We start from the raw sequence: 25314 nt of genomic DNA, 5'->3' as shown, positions 1-25314 counted from the left end.
GATAGATATGAAAAGCAAAATATCAAATTATAAAATAAATACCTAAGGGATTTTAAGTTATGTATGTGTAATTGTAGAACTTTAAACAAAAAATATTTATTCATATTTAATATGTATAACTATTTTATGTTTGAAGTTCTACAATCGCACATGCATAACTTAAAATCTCTTAGAAATTTATGATAAATACGCTAAATATTAATGAAATTTTCAAAAGCTGTTTTACACAAAAAATAACGATTATTATATTATTTTTGGGCCCGAGTTCGCCGGCTCGATTCTACCGCCAAAGCCCGACATCAGGCAACTTTGATATCAAATTTCCTGTACAACCTGTACATAGATCTAAAATATAGCCTCAAGTGAAAATCGCCTCTCGTGTGTATAGTTGCATATATATAATAAAAATGTCAGCAAATTCTTCGAGTATAGTTAATAATAAATAGGATTGGACAACTACTGGGTTGCCATCCATATAATAAAGTTAAAACAATTACTGAATGTCCTAAGTGTGGCAAATTGTAATTAAAAGTGCACAAAAAAATATAATATTTTTAATATGTTTTACTGTTTTGCAGACATATAAAAAGATGTGTAAGTTACACCAGGGACGAAACTAAACCAAAGACTTGGCAATGGGTCGACAATGATCTTTATTTGTAAAAAAAGATAAATATTTTAAAAAATGCAATAGCAAAATCTTATAATATTATTTGTAACTAATATTGTATTTTACTATATTTTCTTCTAATGTTTATCACATATTAATGAAGCAAGCATTGTAAGTTTTATTATAAAAATAATATATGTGACATATGTATGACGGAAATTTTAAGTCCATTGATTGATATTAGAAAATTATATATCAGAGTTTGGAAAACAAGACCTTAATAATACTTTCTTATAATCAAATATCCAATAATATGAAACAAGTCAAGTTGTATTTTATTAAAAAAATATGTTGTTGTAAATATTATCAACGATATTTATTATGCTAATTTAAAATACAAATATGACTGTAATAGTATCGATTTTTTTTTTTTGTTTTTTTTTTTAAATACGTTCTGTTTTCATAAGCATATAAAGTAATGCAAATTCTTGCAATATTTACGTAATAGTAATCTCAAAAAATCAAAAATGCAAATTTTTGTATTTCAAAGGTTTCTGAACATTTTGGCATACCTTGAAAAAAAAATGGATGTACTGGCCCCAGATGTGTTTTTTTTTACAGTAATCAAAATTCAGCAATCACAAAAATTGTTAAACATCATTAAAGGTTGATAAATTTGAAACGAAATAAGATATATACATTGAACTGTAGGGCTTATTTCCTTCTTTAAGGTAACCTATTAATATTCACGATTAAATTTAATAATTTTTACTTTTCATCTGTAAAAGCTATTATAGTACAGTTTGCAAAAGTACCAATTTGTGTCTTATCTTGTATTATTTTAGTGTGTTATATAATATATAAAGTTTACTACATATCAAATAGCAGATTTTTGGTAAAATGATACTTTTATCAATACAAGGGGCGTATATAAATAGCTATTGATAGGAAATAACACGCGAAAAAATTTACTACAAAATTTAATCTTTTAGTTACCTTGGAACTAGAGTAAAGTAACGCCCATGTTAAATTAATTGATTCAAATTTTATGTTTAGATATAATTATTTGATGGTTAAATCTAGATAATAAATCTTCGTTTTGTTCTATATGGACTTTGCATAAAACAGGTTAAGCAGTTAAGTGGAAAGGCGCCATTTGATTTAAATCAAGTAAAAATTCATTTTTTTTTTCAATAAAGTAAATAAGAAAATAAACATTTTAATGTTTTTTTATTACACAAAAGCAATGAACTTAATTGGGTTAAGGGGCAAGTGGTTTCTCCAATAATTTGTAGTTAAACAAATAAGTCAATGATATTTTACTCATTGTCAGTAAAACAGAAAATACTAGATAAGCCAAATTAAAAATGATTATGATGATAATTAAAAATAATCTCAAAAATATTAAAAAAGTATATCAAACTAATGAACAAATGCTATTTAGTATATAATATGATATTTCACTTTGCAACTAAATTAACACTTTTTAATAAATTTAGATTAATCATGTTGAAAGTGAAAATATGCTAAATGAAGAGTGCGGAGTTCACAAAACTTCAACGTTGACCTTACATATTTTCAATATCAATTAATTCACGCTTAAATAAATAAATTATATATTTAACATGAAATTTGCACAGATGCTGATATCTTTTTCATAATAATTTGAATGTACAATAATAGACATATGGAGTAATTGCATAATATAGCAATATATATAGCATAAAATAGCATTATATATATATATATATATATATATATATATATGTATATGTATATGTATATATATTTGCCTGCTTATTGTTCTGATGACTTTAATTTGACAAAAATCTAGTGGTGCATGGCATCGGGCCTTAAACCTTTCGGGACGGTATTCAAAAAATCGGTTTGTGTAATATTTTGAATGTGTGATATATATTGAAATAAAAAGTTAAAAAAATAATTTTAATTAATAGGGCGGCAGCTGGTGAGGCTTGTTAACCGTAGTACTGTCCGTACTTTTTGTTGGTACACATTTGGACCATTAATTAGTAATTTTTGCAAAGTTGTCTGGGCGGACAAAAAACAAAACGCGGCTGGTTCTAAACTAAATGCTGTTTTATGGGCCATTAGTCCAGTCATTATAGTAAGTTCATCTCGGAATTCGAGATACCCAGCTGTAAGTCTGTAAGTGTAAATATTCTGTAAATGTAAGTGTAAAAATTCTGTAGGGTGTGCGTACCATATGTAGGTTTTGAGACAACTTTTCGGGTGTATTTATAGACTTACAGTGGGTATCTTCGAGATTCTACCTAATTTATGCTTAAATGACTGGACTACATAGGTGTTTTATATCACAGCTAAACACTTAAATTATGTCGTTGCATAAATTGCATTGCTTTCATACATAAATTCAACTGTTCAGAAATTTTCAAACATGGTGGTACACGTGTAATCATCGAAATCAAAAACAAATGAAATATTCGAATTCAAAACAACGCAATTTGAAAAATCTAACTACGCCCAGTAAAAATTAAAACTTCGAAAAAATCATCCTGGCCTAAGGTAATTTGCTGGAACTTTCCGTACCGTAATTTAATATTTTTGAAAGATCAGAAAAAGATTTTTTTGGGAATTTTGAACAATTTTGAAATCTTTCAAATCGGATGCTCCGTTCTCTCACAAACTTAATTTCCATTTTCTGCACCTATTTTCCCAAAAACTAATCAACACATCTCCTCATTAATAGGAATCGAATGCTCTTTGAATAATTCAAATCGGTTGAGCGGTGCTCCCGGAAATGTCGACGAAAAATTTTATTCATACATTCACTCATACATTACATACATTACATACTACATACAAAAATGTTTAGAAACCTCTAAAATGGAAAGATATGCAGAAGTTTTCATTTTCGATTTTTGGATGATTACCATAACTTACCGTACGGAAAGTTAAAAAACGCAAAGCGAAATGATGCAAAACGATATATGAGTAAAAATATATATTACTAATATATATTTCTGGATTATCAACAGCAATATAATTATCATTCATCACATTATTTTAAATAAGGAAAACCAAATATTTATTTAATTATCATGTGTCTTTTTTATCAGTAAACTGACAGTGCAAATTAACTGTCGTTATGCTAATAATCGGCGTTTGTTTTATGTTAATGGGCGTATTAAGCAGAAAAATCAATAACAAGATATAAATTATAAAATGATCGGTAGATGGTCGATCGAAACATTTATGTTTTTGAGTTTCAACAGATACCACTATTAGTCGGTGCTGAGAAGGTGTCAGTTTGGTAACGGTCTTCACTTTGGACGCACATGTTTAATTGTGAGGTGAATCAAGTTGATTTGTGCAGTTGAACTGGTCGAAGAAACTTACATTATGAAGTGAGTACTGATCAACAAAATTTATTTAAATACTATTATATTTGTTAGAAATATATTTAATCTTATATTCCATTTAAAATAGTGAAAATGTGTGTTTTAATACAATCGCAATAGTGCCGGGAAACCTAAGCCTAATAAACTATCAAACCGCAAATCAAATATGCTCAGTTATTTTTTTGGCATAGTTTATTGTTAAATTGCTCGATAAATTAATTACTAAATATATTTTTAGTTTAAGTGGTGGGACGGATTTCTTAAAAGAATACATGCATTTGTTATGATTAAGAAACATTTATTATCTTATTCTAATATCGAAATTTAACACTTTTCTCATATAAATACCATGAAAATTGTTAATAAATAAATTATTTGAAACTGAGTTAATACTAAGGTAAATTATTTAAGTTTAATAGTAGAAGGATTCGTTAAATGATTATAAACATTTGTTAAAATTCAAAAACATCTATTATCTTTAATACCTTTTCCCATCTAAATTCCATAAAATTTATTAACAAATAAATTAATTACTGAATTTACATTACTAGTTTCAGTGATAGAACGATATCTTAAATAATTACACGCATTTGTTATAATTTAGAAACATTTATTATCTTACATTAATATCGGAATTTATTTCCCATATAAATAGCACAGACTTTATTAACAAAATAAATAAAAATAAAATTAATTACTAAGGCTACGTTATTAATTTTAGTGATAGATCGGATTTGTTAGATGATTACAAACATTTGTTATTTATCAGAAATATTTATTATATTATTTTAATATCAAAATTTAACTTTTCCCATCTAAATACCATCAAATTTATTTACAAATAAATTAATTACTGAATTTACATTACTAATTTTAGTGAAAGAACGGATTTGTTAGATGATTACAAACATTTATTATTCATCAGAAATATTCATGTCGGAATTAATGTCGAAATTTAACAGTTTTTCATCTAAATACCATCAAAAATTTTTACAAATAAATTAATTACTAAATTTACCTTATTAACTTTAGTGAAAGAACGGATCGTTAAACTGTTACATACATTTGTTATGATTCAGAAACGTTTTTAATTTTATTTTAATATTGGAATTTAATACTTTTCTCATTTAAATACCATAAATTTACTAACATAGGGAACTTGTAATAATTCCATAAAACAATTTTTATGGAATAATTTTTATTCCGTAAAATTTTGTTTCGTTTAGTTTAACTAACAATAAGATGTGAAATTATTCATTTTTATTCAATTTGTACAATTTTATTTTTTCTAAATTATATAATATTTAAAACTATGGTCAATTTTCAATATTTATTATTTATTTCGCAGTTGAGCAAATATAACTTTTAACTAACAAATAAATTATATACTGAATTTATATTATTAGTTAAATCTTAAATAATTACATGCAGTTGTTATAATTTAGAAACACTTATTATCTCACATTAATGTTGGAATTTAATACTTCTCCCATAAATACCGTAGAATTTATTAACAAATAAATTAATTACTGAATTCACATTACAAATTTTAGTGATAGAACGGATTTGTTAAATGATTACAAGCATTTATTATTCATCAGAAATATTTATTATATTATTTTAATGTCGGAATTTAAGTTTTCCCATCTAAATACCATCAAATTTATTTACAAATAAATTAATTACTGAATTTACATTTTAGTGATCTAACGGATTTGTTAAATTATTATATGTATTTGTTATGACTTGAAAACATTTATTATTTTATTTTAATATTGGAATTTAATAATTCTTTTTCTCATCTAAATATCATATAATTTATGAGCCTTGGTAAAAATAGGGACACAAAATAATTTTATATTGAATAAAATTTAGTTTTAGTTTAACAATACGTTGCGAATCCAAACATTTTTTTATTTAATTCAATAAAACTGTTTTTTTTTTTAAATTATATAAAATTTAAAACTATGGTTAATTTTCAATATTTATTATCACAGTTGAGCAAATAAAACTTTTAAATATTTTTTTCAAATTCATATAAAATTTAAACTGATGGTTAATTTGAAATACTTATTATTTATTTTGCATTTGAGCAAGAAACTTTTAATTATTTTTTTCTAATTTATTTAAAAATTTAAAATTATTAGTAGTTTTAAATATTTATTATCAAACTTGCAGCAAGTAACTTCTAATTAATTTTGCTGATCAATTTACCTTTAGTTCCTCTAAACTATTTTATTTGATATGAATTTTATTCATGTTGCACTGTTGATATAAAAATTCTTAATACTTCACATTATATGTTTATAATAATTTATTATTCATGATAATAATATATACATAAAAGGATTGATTTCAATTTTAAATTAATTCAAAAATATTTATTATTCAAAAGTAAATATTATATATAATTAGCATATTACTCGTATATGCCCCAATATAAATTGTTTTGTTGTCGTTGTTATCATTTCTATAGTATAGTTTGTTTTCAAAACCTTCAAAAAAAAGTTGTGATTTGTTGCAGCAATTTTGAATTAACCAGTAGTTTTGAAATTTTTACTTTTTGAGACCTCTATACTAAAACACTAAAATTGAAAAACTGTCCTTTCCAGAACACAATATATTTGCAACGACATTACAGTAAATAAATTACAAATTAAATTAGTTTTTATATAGGGACATAAATGAAGTGTTTTACTACTTTTTTTTATAAAATAATTTCTATGTCAATTTTATTTTTTTATTTTATTCTCAATTGCATTTTATTTATTAATGCAGAATTACGCACTAAAAAATTCCGCAGAAATTAATTATATTTCAAAATTTAGAAATCCGTTAGTAATAAACAACAGAGTTGTTTAAAGTAATATGTTTGCTAGATTGTGCTCTAATTAATACGGAGGCAATATAGTAAAAATTTCCAAAACGCATAGATTAGTGAATTATGCAATTGAATTTGCATAATTCATTCATCAGTTGAGTTTTGGATTTTTATTATTATATTTATATATAGATAGATATTCATGAGTTTATATGGACAGCTAGTGACCTTTCCATTAGTTCGTGTTGTAAATTGATGCAAACACAATTTATTGCTACAAACTTGCATAAATTACAATTGAATTTCTAAATTGCATGCGATTGAATTTATTTGATATTTGTAAAATTCAAATAAATTGATAAAAATAATGGGTCACTACTTTTTACAGCAGCATTTTATATTACGAGTAAATTTAGAATTTTTAATTAATTATTAATAATTACTAATTTTTTTTTAAAGTTAATTTAACTTATTAAATTTGATTTTTTAAATGATCATATGCTGAATTAAGAATACTTCATATGAAATTATGACTTAGTATAAAACGTCTTTTTTTATAATTTGCTTATATATAAGTATTAAAAAAATCTAATTAATTGGAAAGCACACCTTTGTGCTTATATTTTACGATATAAATCAAAATACTTCAATTGTACTTTAAGTGCAAAAATTGGGTGTGTAAATTTTTTGTAATTTTTTTTTTTTGGATTTTTAAAGTTTATATTATTTTTTTCTTAAATTTTATATTGTTTTTTTTAATTTTTTTTTTGACCTTTGCATTAGCATTCAGCGTATACATTTGATTTTATAATGCTTTTTTATAGAATATTAATTGAAAATTCTAAGTTTTATATTCTTTTCAGAAATTATTTGAGCAAAGATAGTAAATTGTTATACAGAATTTTGTGATGACTTTTGAATACTGAAACTAAATACATATTTGAATAAAATTATTTTTCATTATTCTTTGAAATAAAAAACAGAAATTTTATAACATTTGCAAAAAAATATTCAATGGACCCTGTATATGAATAATAAAAGTAAGTATAAATTCATAATTATTCATCACATCACATTTACACAAAATGCTCTTATATATCAACAATATCCTATCTCTGCTCAATAAATCTGCCTTAATAAATTTAACCAATTAGAATTACTAAATAGATTTTGGACTATCAATTAATATTCTAAAAAACAAGACCATAAAAAATGTTTTATATTTTTCATATTCGGATTTGTAATATGTCAATTAGTGAGATTGTTTAGTGTGGTAGTTTTCTTATTTTTTTATCAGCATTCAACAAATTTGTCTTGAAAGCATCCCTAAAGTTTTTACCAATTAATTTGAAACTTTAAAATTTTTAATTAATCAGAGTGGCTGTAAATAGAATACAGGAATACTCCCGAATTAGTCATTTAGTATAAAATTTTTATTTCAAAGTGCTCACTGAAATTATTTTCCGTGGATATTACCAGTGTGTACATACTTTTATTGTTTTTAAACAAAAATAAACGCATAAAGATATTATCAAAGAATAATGAATTAAACATTTTGATCATTAAACAAATACAAAAAGTTGCTACACAAAACAATAAACACCTGCTTGAAAGCAAATGATTACTTAAGCGTTATGATTTAAATCCGCATATCGATGTCAATAATTTTTTATTGCCGAAAATCATAAGATCAAATAACAATGTCTAGACTATAATTGAACAAATAATTATTAGTAAGAGTAAATAAATAATATGGAAATAACCGTTTTGCATTGGTCATTCATTGCTGTCATTGTACAAAATATTTAGATTGTGGACATGAAACTATTAACAGTAAGATATGATCATACTTGAAACTAGTGAACCTTCGGGAACAATAATTAAAACAAAGGTAATATCAAAGTTGTATAATGATTTAAAAACTCGAAAGACGTGATAAAAATCTTGCTTGAGTATATTTACATATATACTTGAAATAAAACAATAATATACATTGTATATGCATATTGGACGAAATCTATATCTTCACATAAAAACCATAAAAAATGAAATATGCTATACTTTTTTTTCACTTTTACTGTAATAAAAAAAAAGTGGATAGAAGGTGGTTTTAAAATTGATATAATAAACAGACAGCAATTGTTTTTTTTATCAGTCACCATGAAGATGCAAAAATTATCTAATAGTAATATTTCCAAAGGATTAACTTTAATTATTAAGAAATATTTCACAGAAACCAGTTTTTTCAATAGCAGTAAGTGTAGCAATATTTTTACATTATGCCAGTAAAGATCTTATATCATAGGGACTTCTGTATATCGAAACCATTAATTGTTCTTTAATATTACTGATTATTTTATTTTATTAATTATTTTAAATATTCAGGTCGTTTATTTTTTTAATTTGTTATAATTAGTTGTGTTCATAAAATGTGCAATGTTTAGCTACTTACTGTAATTATCGAGCTTTCAGTGGCTTAGTTCTAAGAACTTTGGTCTTGCAAAATTAGGTTTCTTGTTCTATTCTAGTCTTGGACAACTTGATATTAAACAGTAGATCTTCGGATGATTTTAAGTGAAAACTAGTTGTGAATGGCATCGTACCTTGCTGAAATTAAAATTATTTTTTTTCTTTTTACAAAATATATCGTTTTGTCAACAGGAGCAGATTTTTTTTTTGAATCATTCAACTCGGGTGCTTATATCTCTCAAAAATTGCAATCATTTGCACATCTTGCTTCGTATCTCCGAAACGGTTAGACCTGCCTTTGACAAAAACTAAACACCACTTCTCCTTCTCCCCATCATTACGAATTGCATTTTTCTGGATCATTCGAATCGGATGCCGTTCTCACAAAAACTCAATTTTATTTTCTGCATTCTTTGCTCCGTATCTCCGTAACGGCTGGACCTGCCTTTACCTAAAATTAATTAGCACATCTCCCTATCAATCGAAATAGAATGTTTTTTGAATTTTGAAATTTCAAATCGGTTGATCCGTGCATCGATTTGAATGATCCAAAAAACATTCAATTTGTAATGATTGGGAGAAGTTGTGTTTAGTTTTTGGCAAAGGTAGGTCCAGCCGTTTTGGAGATACCGAGCCAATTGGGCAAAAAATTGCAGTTTTTGAAAGAACTCAGAATCCGATTTGGATGATTCAAAACTTTCTGCTTGTTTTGACAAAATAATTGCTTTCGGGAAAAAAAATTCATTTCAAATTTTTTTGAGCATTGAAGTTCTAAAGATCGCTTGTATACTTTAAATAAATTACTTTAACTTTACAATTCAGTTTATATAATTTCTATAAATGTTAGACAATGTTACAGTATTTATTTATAATAATCTATTTGAAAACATTTAATATAACTCGAACATTTTGTTACGGTACGGGAAGATCCAGCAGTTTGCCTTAAGGCACGATGCCATACACAACTAGTTAATAATGTTATTATTTATAACAAACTTACTATATTGTGAAACAATCGTTCAATTTTATTTTATTCATTTTTGAAATATATTGCAAAATCAAATATTTGCGCAAGGCAACTTCCCATAATATCTTTACTAATCTGATTAGATCTATAGTTTTTGCTTGTGTACTTTTTTATTTAGCGTTTACATTTGTTTGATATTTTAAGTGATACAAAATCATTTCCCTATTCAACTTCCGTATTTATCTTAGACCCAAGGTCGAATATTACAAAGATGCTTATGCATTAAATCTGTTTTATGATCAACAAAAGTAGAAAAGTTGCATAGTACATATAATGCACTTAACTAATACTTTTACTCTTTTGTTATTTCTGATATTACAGTATACCGAAATAAACAAAATAAACTTCACAATAAGCACGTCACAATAAAGCAAAAATTTATTTCCAAAATCAATAAATAGTTTTTCATAATATGAATTATCAATAACTAGATATTGTAATGATGTCAGATATACAGTCATGCAACTTTTTTTATATCGAATATTTATCCGAGGTTAAATTTTATTTTATTTACCACCAACTTATCACCTTTATTCACCTTATGTTATGGTTATACTAGTTAGTAGCCACTGAAACCCCAATGTTTATTTCGAAAATCATTAATTTCTATTTTATAATATAAATACTTGATATATAATAAAATACATAATAATTATACATTTATAACATAGTAGTCTGATAGATTGATTAATTGTTTACCAAATTTAAAAAATAACTAGTGGTGTATGGCATCGTGCCTTAAGGCAATTTTCTGGAACTTTCCATATCGTAACAAAATGTTCGAGGAATATTAAATGTTTTCAAATAGATTATTATAAATTCTGTAATATCATCTAATATTTATAAGAATTAAATAAATTGAATTACAAAGTTAAAATTCTTCACTTAAAGTATATAAGTAAGCTCTAGAACTTTTACCAGAATCAAAATTGAAATCGAAATTATATTCGATATACAAAAAAAAATTTGAAAAAAAAAATTGAAATGATTTTTTTTCCTAAAGCAATTGTTTCGTCAACACAAGCAGAAAGCTTTTGAATCATTCAAATCGGATGCTTATTTTTCTCAAAAAATGTCTTTTTTGTGAATTTAGCTCGGTAACTTTAAAATAGCTGGACCTGCCTTTGCCAAAAACTAATCAGCACATCTTCCTATCAATAGGAAATTTTAAACCATTCACATCAGGTGATCCGTGCGCCCGAAAACGTGAACGAAAAAATACGGACACATAAAATACATATACACATCAATTTTTTCTGAGGTATGATAAAATGTTCGGAAACCTTTAAACGTGGAAAAGTACAAAAATTTTCATTTTCGATTTTCAACCCATTACTATAACTACCCTACGGGAAGTTAATAAATATATCTTTATTGTTTCAGATCTCGATGGTTAGGCCAATGATACCTTTTCATTTTACAAACACTAAGCATTTTTTGCTGTTTAAAACACAAATAGTCTTTTGTTTGTGATACTAAAATAAAATCAATCACGGTAGTTTTCTGCAAATTTGGATTTTATAAATTCCGTTAGAAACTCTTATATTCTAATAACATATACATTTTGAGTTCATAATGGCTAAAAACGTGGGACAAACTAGCCAGGTGCAATGAAAACCTTGGACGTTTCGATATCAAGCAGTATGATATTAAATTTACGCTTGAGGTTATATATATATATATATATATATATCAAAAAAAAAAAATAAAGAAAAATTGCCTTTCGTGATAAGTTATTTTAACTCGGAATTATTTGCTTTTCGTGATAAGCTATTTTCACTCGAATTTATTTAGTAAGAACTAATATAACTACTGCTTGATATTAGGGCTTTCAAACGAATGAAACAGGCTACTATGTTTTGAAGCCTAATTATTAATTATTTTGAAAGTGAATAGAGAACTAATATGCAAAAAGCAAAACTAAGAAACACAATCATCTGTTGAGCAATAGTTTTTATACAATTAAATCATATTATTTCAATAAAACAAAGGCTTAATTATTATTATATGAATAGTTTACCTTCATGGTAAATCAGTTACGACTACATGCGATGTGATCTATTAATATGCGAATTAGCTGCTAAGATGTAAGAAAATATATACAGATCTTTAATAATACTTAATTAATTAAAACAACTTGATTAAAAACATTTTCACATGTACATATTATATTTGTTTGAGAATTTAGTGATCATTTAATTAGCGCCTATTTAATCATATTTTAGTTATATTGTAAGAAGTTATTACAAAATAATTGACATTCTCAATCATGAATGCAAGTGCTGCAGTTTCACCTTTACAAAATTCAACTTAAGCATTTTCTAAAGACATACGTAAGGAATGGATTTCAGAGAAATTTTTTATATACTGCTACATGAGAAACATATTAAAATACAAGGAGAGCTCGTACATTTAGCACAAAATGTTTTTTATACGATTTTCTCGTTAGTTGTTAAATATCTCATTTTGGGGAGCAATCAATTCTGGAGTTTCAGCAAGTAAAAATTGTAACAACTTAAATTAGATTGACATTGTCGTTCCTCCTATTTGGTTTATTTCTTGATATATCTTTTTAATTAGTCATTGATTAGAAAATGAAATAATCTGTCTTAGGACTTTAATGTCTACTTAGCATTTATAATTAGCTTTTATAATAGGGCTCGCCCGTAGTTAAGCGGTTAAGAGACGGGACTTGTTTCAGAGGTCCCGGGTTCGATACCCACTTCGAGCAGCCTGTTGTCAGGCAGCAGTGACAAGGATTTTCACTTGGAAATATAGATAGCAATATGTTTCCAAGTGAAAATAGCCCTTGCCCGGCATTGCTGCACCAATAAAAAGTCAGCCCTATTAGATTAATTCTAATAACAAAAATCATCAAATATGGATGGATTAACTATTGGATTACCATCTAAAAAATACGAAGTAAGGAGAAGTTTCAGCCCAACAGCTCATAGGACGTAAGGTTCTGATTGCTGTTAAAAATATAATAATAAAAAAAATCGTAATTGCTGAATAATATTGAATAAATATGTATAATTCTGATTTACGCACGAGTAATATGTATATAAACTACGATTACTTCTTTAAAAAAAATATTCTTCTTTTTTTCTACGAATCCGAAATGGTTTTTAAGCAAAAAACGAAAAAAAGTACCTGTCTCTAGTGGTGTGTATCGTGCCTCTAGGCAAATTGCTGGAACTTCCCGCGCCGTAACGAAATGTTCGAGGAATATTAAATGTTTTCATGAAGATCATTATAAATACTGTAATAAACTGAATTGCAATGTTGAAATTATTTGTTTAAAGTATATTAGATAACTTAAGTCAGAATTACAATTAAAATCTGAATTATTTTCGATATACAAAAAAAATTGAAAAAACAATTGAAACATTTTTTTCCAAAAACAATTATTTTGTTAAAACAGGCAGAAAGTTCTTTGAATCATTCAAATCGGACGCTTAGTTTTCTTGAAAACTGCAATTATTTGCACATTTAGCTCTGTATCTCCAAATCCGAAATTTCCCTATCAATAGGAATCGAGTGTTTTTTTAACCATTCAAATCGGTTCATCCGTGCGCCCGAAAACGCGGACGAAAAATTGCATCACACACACACACACATCCATTTATTCTGACAATGAGGTATGCCAAAATGCTCAGAAACCTTCAAAGCGTGAGGAAATGTAAAAATTTTCAATTTCGATTTTTGGACGACTACAATAACTTACCCTACGGGAAGTTAATAAAATACATATTAAAGTATAATATAAAATACTAAAATTTGGAACTGTTTATCAACATTTTTTAATTTTTCATTATAAATTTCTTTGCAAAAGTGTTTATTAAATATGCAGAAATTCAGTGCAAACTTGTTACTGTTTTGGTTAAACAACGACAACCTTTACAAATCAAAATACTCTCTCTTACAAAATACAAATATATAAACATATAGAACACTGCATATCAAGAAATTGAAAGCTCTTTTTAAAGCTTATTATTTTAAGTGATTTTTTTATAACTTTGATCTGCCATTTTGTCACAAACAACAATTAGAATTAAAAATTGGTAAAATTACTTTTATTGACTTAATTTACCTTCTTGTTTCATTGTTTACTCTTACTTCACCCACGTTTTTATAGACGGTATATAAAAAACAATTGAATGTAACTTAAACATAACAATACTTTTTATAAAACAATTAAATAATGTATATCTAAATTGTTCTATTAAGGTGTTCTAAACTAAACAACAGTGCTCACCACAACCAAAAAAACTAACAACGAAAGAAAATACTTTTGTTATGAATTTTCAAACATTGCCATTTATCTTTCGATAGCGGCGACGTAAAAATCAAGATGATGGCTGGCTACACATCTTTTTCCCTCTAATTTCAAATATTATGGTTAAAAAATTCTTAGCTTTACTTGTTTTTGTTGATATTAGACCAGTGTATCTGATAGTGTTAGCTTGTATGTGATGCATCATCGCCCACAAAAAGCAATTTTTACTTCAGATTATGTTTGAGATCAATAACCTCAAGTAGAAATTTAATGTGATACTGCTTGATATCTGGCTTGGTAACGAACCTAGGACTAGTTTTTATACATTACACCACGACGGGTTCCAGTCATCAATGTTAGATTCAAGTTTTCTTAATTGACAATATCAATAATAATACAATTGTTCATAATCCATATTGTTTGGTCCAATGACCACAACCTTGAAACAGTGACCTCTCACTAAAAATATATTCAGGTGTTGCGCATTCGGAGACTCGGAAAAAATTCTTAAATATGCATCGATAACGTAATATATACAACTGGGACAAAAACATAAATGTTATAGCAAGTGACAAAATAAAATTAATGTGATATGCATCAATATCGGAAATGGGAAATAACCTAAAGAAGTAATATATCAGAGATTTTTGTAATTCAAATAATAATAAAATTCTACTTATAATCAAAAATTTGAAATCGATCGATAAATTTGAATTAAAAAAATCATATTAAATTTCTATGAGTACGTAGCGCAAACGCTAGGATTTTTGTCTTTGCAACCACACCAGCACCACAAGCATTCAGATTCAAATTTTATGCTAATTCTACGTGATATCAAGCAGTAGGAAAATTTGTTTATACGAGAGAATATAGAATAAATATGTACGAACGTTAAAAATGAGACATAATAAAGGTAATAATATTATATCTAGCAAGTCCAATAGAAAAACATTAATCAAACATATGTCATAAATATTATAAAATTCAAACATTTCGCTAGATGCACAAGTAAATGTCATTTTATCTCTAGTTAAATGCCATCTATAAGTTCAGATTAAATATTTATACAAAAATGTTGCTCACATCTTAATATTTCAAGCTTGATAGCGATGATCAGATTCTAACATAAGGTTTAATATGATCTCAAGTGAAAATGGTCTTTCGTGGGCATTGCTGCAACAAATAGAAGCCAACGCTATTAGAAAAAGCAAATGGAAAGCAAACTGAATCTCTAACTGCGGAAGAGGCTAATATACTGTTGTGTCTAAAGCATTACTCTGTACGGATCTGACACTTGGACTCTAAGAATGACCAGCAAAAAACTATCGAAAGAGTTTTGAAATGTGGTGCTGGAACCGAATGAAGAAGATAAAGTGAACAAATAAGATATCAATTGAAAAAGTACTGAGAAGGGTGATTGAAGAAAGAACTCTACTGAAAACTTCATTAAAAGGAAACTGCCTTCAGACGGCACACTACAATTTTTTATTATATTGTCCACACACAATAAGAAGAATGGTTGACCGCTGGGTTGCTGGAACCAGGAAGCATGGAAGCAGAAGTTTGGGAAGAAAAATGCATAAAAGTTTATATAATGGTAATAAAATGGTAATAGAAATGATAAAAAAGAGTATCATTGATTTGCAGTGCTCCGATACCGTGGGCCTGCGTTTAGAAGGCAGAATACATTTTATTATTAAATTGTCTACACACAAAAAGTAGGGTGATTGACCGCTGGGCTGCTTACTCGTTAAAATATCCTTATAACATAAAGAAAATAAGTGATAAAAATTAAAATAAATTTATATCATAATATTTAATATAAAATTTATTTGTTGGATTATGTTTGATTATAGTCTTAAGCAGGTTAATTATAAAAACCGGTCCTATAAAGGACGAATATACCAACTATTGATATTTGACATAAGTTAAAATTTATGGTACACATAAATGAATGTTCTTTAAATTTGTCAGTTTTAATTTGAAATCAGGTTTCAAATCAAATATGAAACTAGCTGTAAGTGGAATTTTGTTTTAAGGCAATTAAGGCATCGTGCCTTAAGGCAAATTGCTGGAGCTTCCCGTACCGTAACGAATTGTTCGAGGAATACTGAATGTTTTCAAATAGATTATTATAAATATTGTAACATATTTATAAGAATTATCTAAACTGAATTGCAAATTTAAAATTATTTGTTTAAGTTATATTAGAACTTTAGTCAAAATAAAAATAAAATTTGAATTATTTTCGATATACAAAAAAAACTAAAAAAAAAAAAAAAAAAAATGGTACATTTTTTTCCAAAATTAATTTTTTTGTTAAGACAAGCAGAAAGTTTTTTGAATCATTCAAATCGGACGCTTAGTTCTCTCAAAAACTGCCATTTTTTACATATTTAGCTCCGTATCTTCGAAATGGCTGGGCCTGCCTTTGCCAAAAACTAATAAACACTTCTCCCAATCATTACTAATTGAATGTGCTTTAGATCATTCAAAATGGATACTCCGTTCTCTCAAAAAGTCGATTTCTATTTTCTGCACTCTTTGCTCCGTATCTCCGAAACGGCTGAACCTGCCTTTGCCAAAAATTAATCAGCTCTTTTCCCTATTAAAACGAATCGAATGTTTTTTGAACCATTCAAATCTATTGATCCGTGCGCCCGAAAACGTGACTGGAAATTTGTATCCATACATACATACATACACACACACATACACACACACACACACACACATCCATTTTTTCTGAGGTATGCCAAAACGTTCAGAAACCTTCAAAACGTCGAGAAATGTGAAAATTTTGAATTTCGATTTTCGGTGCATTACAATAACTTACCCTACGGGAAGTTAAAAATTATTCAATGTATAATAGTATAAATTAATAAATATCATAAATATTTATATAGACCCATGTAGAAATCAATCTCAGTTCCATATATTGCCAACATTAGATTTCTGTGGCCGTGATTACTTATATTACACAAATATAGGCGAACGTCGGTTCTGTGATGATGTCAACTAATCGATCAGGTCAACGTTAGTCGATATGGAGGCAATATTATTTGTAAATGGCCTTCTCCAATATTGTCCTTAAATTGAAATATAACTAGTTGGTATTGGTATTTTGCATTGAGGCAAGTTACATGAACTTCCCGTTATGTGTAAATAATCGACTTAATCAATAATAAATAAATGAATTTATGAGTGATTAAAGGTATTCTTAGTGGATCAATTACACATAATTGAAAACGAACGAACACTCTATTGTTATACCAAGTAAATCATCTAATTTTAACTTTAACAAACGTCAAAAAAGCTACTCATTTTTTCAAACTGTGATGATTTTTTCAAAATAAACTACTTGTCGTAAGGCCGTAATGTTTCAGTAAGTTCTATAAGACCATGATATATATCGCCAAAAAAAATCCATAAAAATCGGCTTACATTTTTTTTCAACAGTTAATTACGAGAAAAAGGCTCGGTAGATTTTCACCTAAAACTAATCAGTATCATTGCCAACTAATATCTTTCGAAGAGTTTTTGATATTTTTTAAATCGATTCGGTAGTATAAGCTTAAATGTGGACAAGAAGTTTAACACTTTATTTCTAAATTACAAAGAAACGGTTCGGCCGATCGTAGCGCAAAACTGACAAACGATAGTCCTCATAGAGATACATCGAATGGCTTTTAAAATTTTCAAATCGGTCCAGCTGTTTATGAGAAAACGTCGATTTACGGCAAAAAATCTATTCACATACATACACACACATTTTCCAAATTTGGTCTCATTCAATTCAGAATGGCTTGAAATGTCGAGAAGACATAAAATTAGCGAATCGGATTTTTTTATGAAAACATAAACTTCTACTTCGGGAAGTTAAATATTGATGCAACATTTTTTATCATCGGCTAATAAATATTGTCTTCAAATAGAAAAATAAATATTGTCATTTAAATCAGAATATTTAATATAATATTTATATTTTTATTGGAGTGTGAATATAGTCCTTTTATAATTTGTGAAGAACCGGTCTTGCAAAGGACGAATATGCCAACTTGGTTAAATTTTTTTGGTACAAATTGCTTTGATATTCATATAGATATTTTAAAACGGTCCGATTTGAATTAAATTCAGGTTTTCAAGTTAAAAATATGAAATTTAAATATATAATTGTATAAATTAATAAATATTCATATGTTTGTTTCAGGAACTATACGATCGTTTTGGCAATACTTTGCGCGACTTCCCTAGTCAGTGTTAATGGTTTTTTCCTACCATTAATTGGGCAGTGGATGGAAGACATCGGCTCATCCGTCGGAATTGGGTCTAGTAATCGCGTAGAAAACGAAACTCGTGTAAATATTTTTATGAATAAATGAATATTAATCAACTTAATAAATTACTCATCTTTCATCATTTTTAGAGTGGAATTTCCAGTATTAAATCAGTTCTGCCACATAGAGTTCAAGCGACATTGTCAAGGAATGAACCTTTGCAAGACAACGAGGAAAATGGGGGTATAGGTAAAATTACATGTTTCATTTCTCTGTTTTTTTACTCAGTTATTTGTGTTATCAAATATAGTTTGCACAGTATTACTTATTAAAAAATTTGTGTATTAAAAGATACACTCACATCTAGGATAAATAACAATAATTTCAATCCTATAATTAAAAACCAAATGCGTTTTAGTAATTGGCTAGTTGTAATTAGTAAAATAATATAGAATTGTATAAATTTATGGCACAGCTTTCAAATATGCTTCAAAATGTTATTAGGAAAATCAGTAAATTTGTTATACATTTTATCCTATTTTTTGCTTATGTCATAATGGCATAAAACATTTTTCGGTCAGATGTTTCAAAAAAAAAACGTAGAAAACATGTTTCAAAATATCTTTGAACTATATTCAAAATTTTATCATAAAATTTATCTTCACGAATGTGAACACGCAAAACTTTTTTACGTCATTCATATAATTTAATTCAACTTTTAAGTTTAATACCATATTGGGTATAAACTTACGGGGCTTGTTGTTGTTTAGCTTCACAAGAAAATACATGAATTACTATAATTGTAATTATCACTAAACGTAATGCTAAACTTTAAATTTGAAGTACCACATTTTTGCATATTCACATTCAACAAACATAATTTCATATCTTCTCTTTGTCTAATTCTTGGAACTCTTGTTTCTTTCTTTATCTAAATCAAAAACCTATTCTAATGAAATTCTTTAAAATAATATTGCAAAACTAATTAATATATTTTCTACTTCTGTTTTTCCTGAATAACAAGTATTTATAACTGTTTCAGGCAGGTCTGCACGAAAATTTTTCACGCATATACGAGATAATTTTCATCATTTCGGTACGGAAATTTTTATAAAAACATGGTTGTGGAAAAAAAATTATTTGCTTTGGAATCAAGTATCGCTTTTTAATCATTTTATAATGAAGTAATAAAACACGATTATTGTTCTATGCAGCTTATGATTTTTAATTTAATCACTTTAATAATATTTTGATGAAAATTGAAATAATTGATGCATTTCAGACTACGTACAAACAACAAAAGAGTGCGCGTGAGGTTCACACGCGATTGAAGTAAAACTTATTTGCAACTGTACTAGATGGCATTTAGGTGAAAATATATACATCATATAACAATTTTGAATAATCTTTATTAGTAATATGGTAACACTCGTGATGAACACATTTATTAGTGCCAACCATTATACACATACATTACAAATAGTGTCAACCATTATACATATACATTATAAATTATATATTTATAATAGCATTAAAAATATGTATAATATTTAAAAACAATAATGTAATTAAATTCATACTTCAAATATGACATGATCGGTTTGTCATTGTAATTCGTTAGAGAAAAGAAGTAATTGCATCTTATTCGTTCACACAGTGGATTGTGTTAAACAACGCCTAAACAAATATTATTTTCGCAACTTCACTCATCATGTAATTGTGTTTGAAGAACTTCATGTAATTAAAATTAACATACATTCATTGACTGCTTGTATTTGTTTTACTTCTTCGCTGGTGATATAATCTCATTCTTTGAACAGCTGTAATATCTGTCTTGCCTAAAAAATATTTTTTATTTCAATAACTTCAAAGATTTATAGAAACTACGTATAATATAGAAATAATTTCTAATCAATAAACTTACGTTCAAATGTTAATTTGTTTTATTATTTTCAAGGAACAGGGTAAAATATTCTTCTGATTCAGACATTTTTCATTAAATCAAGATTTGTATTACGATGTAACTTTAAAATGTTTATTTATCTATGCCGATTTTCTTGTTGATATCGGTACGCATACAACGTTGATGCCGGTACGCATACAACGAAAGATCTCTATTCACATACATAACGACTAATCACAATCGACCCGTATCGAAATAATCTTATCGTGAGCGAATGACGAACAGTTTGGGCATAACGGACTTCCGTTGCATTTGTACGGGTTTACACTCTAGTCGCGCCTAAAGAAGTTTTACTTCAAAAACAATATTTTTTTTGTTGTGATTTTTAGAATGCACTTGGTTTGGTTTGGTTTTTGTATATTTGTATATCAATTGATCAAACTAAATTGAATCGAAATCAATTGAATTAAACTAAAATCATTTAGAAAATAAGCTTAATCTATTCTTTGTATAGTAACTTCACAGTGTATTTAAATGTAAATTATAAAGCATAAAAAACACTTCAATTGAAATTCAAATATATATTATTGCTAATGTCCATATAACTAGCATAATAGAAAATTACTGACTGGTGGGCTATGGTATGAACTTGGGCTTAAATAAAGGAAAAAAATACTATACATATGTAAATATTTTATAGGCAATTTTGGCCGTAAAGTGTTGAAGGGTGTTCAAAAAGGTGTCGAAAAAGGAGTAACACAAGTCATGAATATTGGAGGTAGTTTCTTGAACAGAAAAGAGTCAGAACGAGCACTTGATATGGAAGCTGAATTTTTACAACAAGCGCCTGCTAACAAAAGCTTCAAAGATCAAGTTCAAGCCATCTTTCCAGGTACGTTTTAAATTATTAAAATATTGCTAGTATTTTTATTCTGCTAATTAATTTTGCTTTTTGTTAAAATTAGGTACGACTAATAACGAAAAATATTACGCAAATAATGAATAACAAATATGAAGTTGTTTCAGAGACTTTACGTTACATTAATGGCGAATTTATCAACTCAAAATATTCTGGTTTTTATCTAAGCTTCTAAGAAAATTATAAAATAACCTCGTTAAAACGATTTTCCAGAAATGAAACCAGAAACGCGTTAAGTAGCTAAAAGGCGTATTATACGGGAAGTCATGTCCAAAGCCATAAAGTAGCGTCTTGTGCAAAAATTGATGTTACAAGCTTACAAGTATATAGAATGACTAACCATAGGTAAAAGAAATAAATACACATTTTGAATAAATAAAGTATTTGAGTAAAAATTGCTTATATATGAAATTTGTATTCAGTAATGTAATTAAAAAAAGCAATAATGATTTAAAGAAAAAAGACAAAGTTCATTATCATGATTTGTGATGCTAAAATGTTTTTTCATTTATTTTTTATTTATTTATATAAATGATTAATTTATAGCATAATACATTTCATAAACTTTTGTATTATTTTCATAAGCGTTTGTCTGAAATATACATTTACTTATTCATAGCAATTAACAAAGATAAGGTAATAAATTAGTTTTCTCGATTTTTGATAGCTATTAAGATGCTCATAAGATTCAGTAGACGATGCAATTGACAGATAAAATAAATCTTATTTGATTTTGATTATCGCAATTAATTTTAAAATAAACTTGTAATTCATTTTTTATCTTCCCTTAGGGTTAGGGAAAATGAAAATTTTTATATATGTTTCGACGTTTTATGACGATTTCGGGAACGCGGATAAAGCGATTTGAATAATTCAAAAAAACATTCGATTCGTATTGATAAGGAGACGTGCTAATTAGTTTTTGGCGAAGGCAGGTCTAGCCGTTCCGAAGATACGAGGCAAAAAGCGGCAAAAACGGTAACTTAGTTTTTAAGAGAACGGAGGTCCGATTTTAATAATTCAAAAAACATTTTACTTGATTTGACAAGATGAAGAACTGATTAATTTTTTGGGAAGGCAGGTCCGGCGGTTTTGAACTCTCAATAAAAATAAGTTAAAAAAATGTCATTTGGCGGTCTTTGGACATATGTACATCAAATCATCAGAAATTTTATAGAGATTTTAATGTGTACACTGAACACATTTTGTGTATTTTTTTTTTTGATTCCGTACCAATATTTTTAATTGCGGTACGAGAAGTTCCAGCAATTTGCCTTGAAGCACGATGCACCCCACTAGTTTTATGTTTGATTCCTTTTCTTATCATTTTCATTTTGATTAAAAATAATACAATCCTACTAAATGCAGAGGTATTTAGATATACCTTAAATCAAATTAGGGCGCAAACTTCACGATAAAATTAAAATCGATATAAAAAATTTTATTCTATAACTTTCATTTAATTAACATTACAGAGTAATAGTTTCTTAAATACTTCAGCTTGCATTTGTCTATGCATGAACTGAAACATCAGAAATATAATTAGAAGGTTTTTGATTAACTTTCTAATATAACATTGTCATTCATTAATCCTATTGAAATATCATTACATAAATTTATTTGAATGCCTTTTTTGAAAATTCGGTTATGTTCATTAAGTCGTTTCATAATTATTAAGGGTTTTTTAATTGCAGGAACTCTTTGGTGTGGTGGAGGCGATAAAGCACGTTCTAATGAAGATTTGGGCAGATTCAAAGACACCGATGCTTGTTGCAGAGAACACGATTTCTGCCAAGATAATATCCTCGCAGGAGAAGAAAAACATGGTCTCATCAATGGTGGATTATTTACTAGGTTGGATAAAAAATGGTTATTTTAGTCACAACTTAACTTAGTTATTGTTAACTGCTATATTTAATACCTATTTTGTATTTTTTAGATCTCATTGTGATTGCGATCAAAAGTTCTACAAATGCTTACAAGATGCCAACAGTATTATTTCTAGAAAAGTTGCTTTCACTTATTTCACAGTTTTAGGCCCACAATGTTTCACCTATGATCATCCAATTGTCGATTGTGAGAGAAGGTGTGTTATAATAAATATTTAATAATAAAAAATCATGATTCATGCAACTAATTTAAAGATTCATCAAATATGTACTAGAATGAAACACAAGCACAAATATAAACAATTCACTATAACTTATATTGAAAACAAACAATTTTAGTTATAGTTGAAAATTTTATATGGTAACAAATGATCAGAAGATAGGAAATTAAAATTAAAATTTATTTATTAATAATTCATAAAAATTAAATGTATGCTTAATTGGTTTTAATTTTTATTCAGTATCATTAAACTGTTAGTTTTTTTTTCCTTTAATATGTTCAATTATAAAATGAAATATCTTCTTTTAAACATTAAAATTTAATTGCTTTTAGTAAATGAAATATAATATGTAAGAATATAAATATATAAAATCAAAATCATGTGTGGTTTTCCACAATTATACATGCACAACTTGAAATCACTACCAATGAAGAATATTTTTAATATTTTTATATTCTTTTTCAGAAATATTAAAAAATGTGTAAGATACATCAGAGACGAAACCAAAGAAAAAACTTGGCAATGGGTCGACAATGATCTATTTTTGATATAATACGTTAACTATATTACCAAATACGAGACCCTTTTTAAAACATGAATTGCAACTAAAAAGTCTTCGAGTGTTCATCTAATATTAATATAAGGAGCATTGTAAGTTTTATAATAAAATAATATAAATAATATATGTAAAGTCAAGTAATAATTTGATTATAATGACGCAAATTTTAAGTTCATTGATTGACATTAGAAAATAATATGTAAGATTTTGAAAAATATATCCACAGTAATGCCTTGTTATAATCAAATTGTTATTAATAGTATTATATAAGCCAAATTGTATTTTAGTATAAAAACATGCCATTATAAATCTTGTCAACGATGTCAATTATATTAATTGAAGATAAGATATGAATGTAATGTAAAAGCATCAAATATATTAAATATGTTTTATCAAATATTTGTTATATTCAAATATTTGTCTTTTTGATTATAATCTTCTTCTTAAAATTGTTTTTGGGAAACTTATTCAGTAGCTTCTATTAATACGTTGGGCGCCTCTTCAGATTTCCTTCTAGACAGTGTCAGCTACCGGTAGCGGCAACTGAGTTTTTATAATTTTATTTATTCTCTTTTAATTATTATTCAATAAACATTTTGCTAGAATACAAAAAAAAAAATTAGAACAAAACTCAATTTTTTCTACTAACAAATGTCTTCTTCTAAAAACTTCTAAAAATATTGCATATGTGTATAAAATTATCATAAAAAGTATAAATAACTAGTTGATATTGGTATTTTGCCTTGAGGCAAGTTACATAAACTTTCCGATATGTGTAAATAATCGACTTAATCAATAAAAAATAAATAAATTTAAAAGTGATTAAAAGTATTCTGAGTGGATTTATTACACATAGTTGAAAACGAACGAACAAGTTAACTCGGAGTATTTTCTAAAAGCAAATTTTCAAAAATCAACAATTCTCATAATTGAACCAGTTTCTGTAAGACTTTAATGATT

At 26.9% G+C, this 25314-nt stretch overlaps 1 protein-coding gene across 1 annotated transcript; it reads left to right on the top strand.

The window, feature by feature from the left end:
• Positions 1-3860: 3860 nt before the first annotated feature.
• LOC113363717 lies at positions 3861-24489 on the top strand. Its single transcript, XM_026606200.1, has 7 exons — positions 3861-3996; positions 18797-18944; positions 19013-19112; positions 21467-21658; positions 23380-23539; positions 23625-23771; positions 24261-24489. Exons 1-7 carry the CDS (start codon positions 3992-3994, stop codon positions 24346-24348), a joined length of 840 nt encoding a protein of 279 aa, XP_026461985.1. The 5' UTR covers positions 3861-3991; the 3' UTR covers positions 24349-24489.
• Positions 24490-25314: the final 825 nt, after the last annotated feature.

Source organism: Ctenocephalides felis, unplaced genomic scaffold (assembly GCF_003426905.1).
Source record: "Ctenocephalides felis isolate EL2017-DRISC unplaced genomic scaffold, ASM342690v1 CF-g0.4_SCAFFOLD_00845, whole genome shotgun sequence".
Classification (NCBI taxonomy): Eukaryota; Metazoa; Arthropoda; class Insecta; order Siphonaptera; family Pulicidae; genus Ctenocephalides; species Ctenocephalides felis.
Note: the sequence above shows the minus strand (reverse complement) of the source record. Positions and strands in the feature narration are given on the sequence as shown.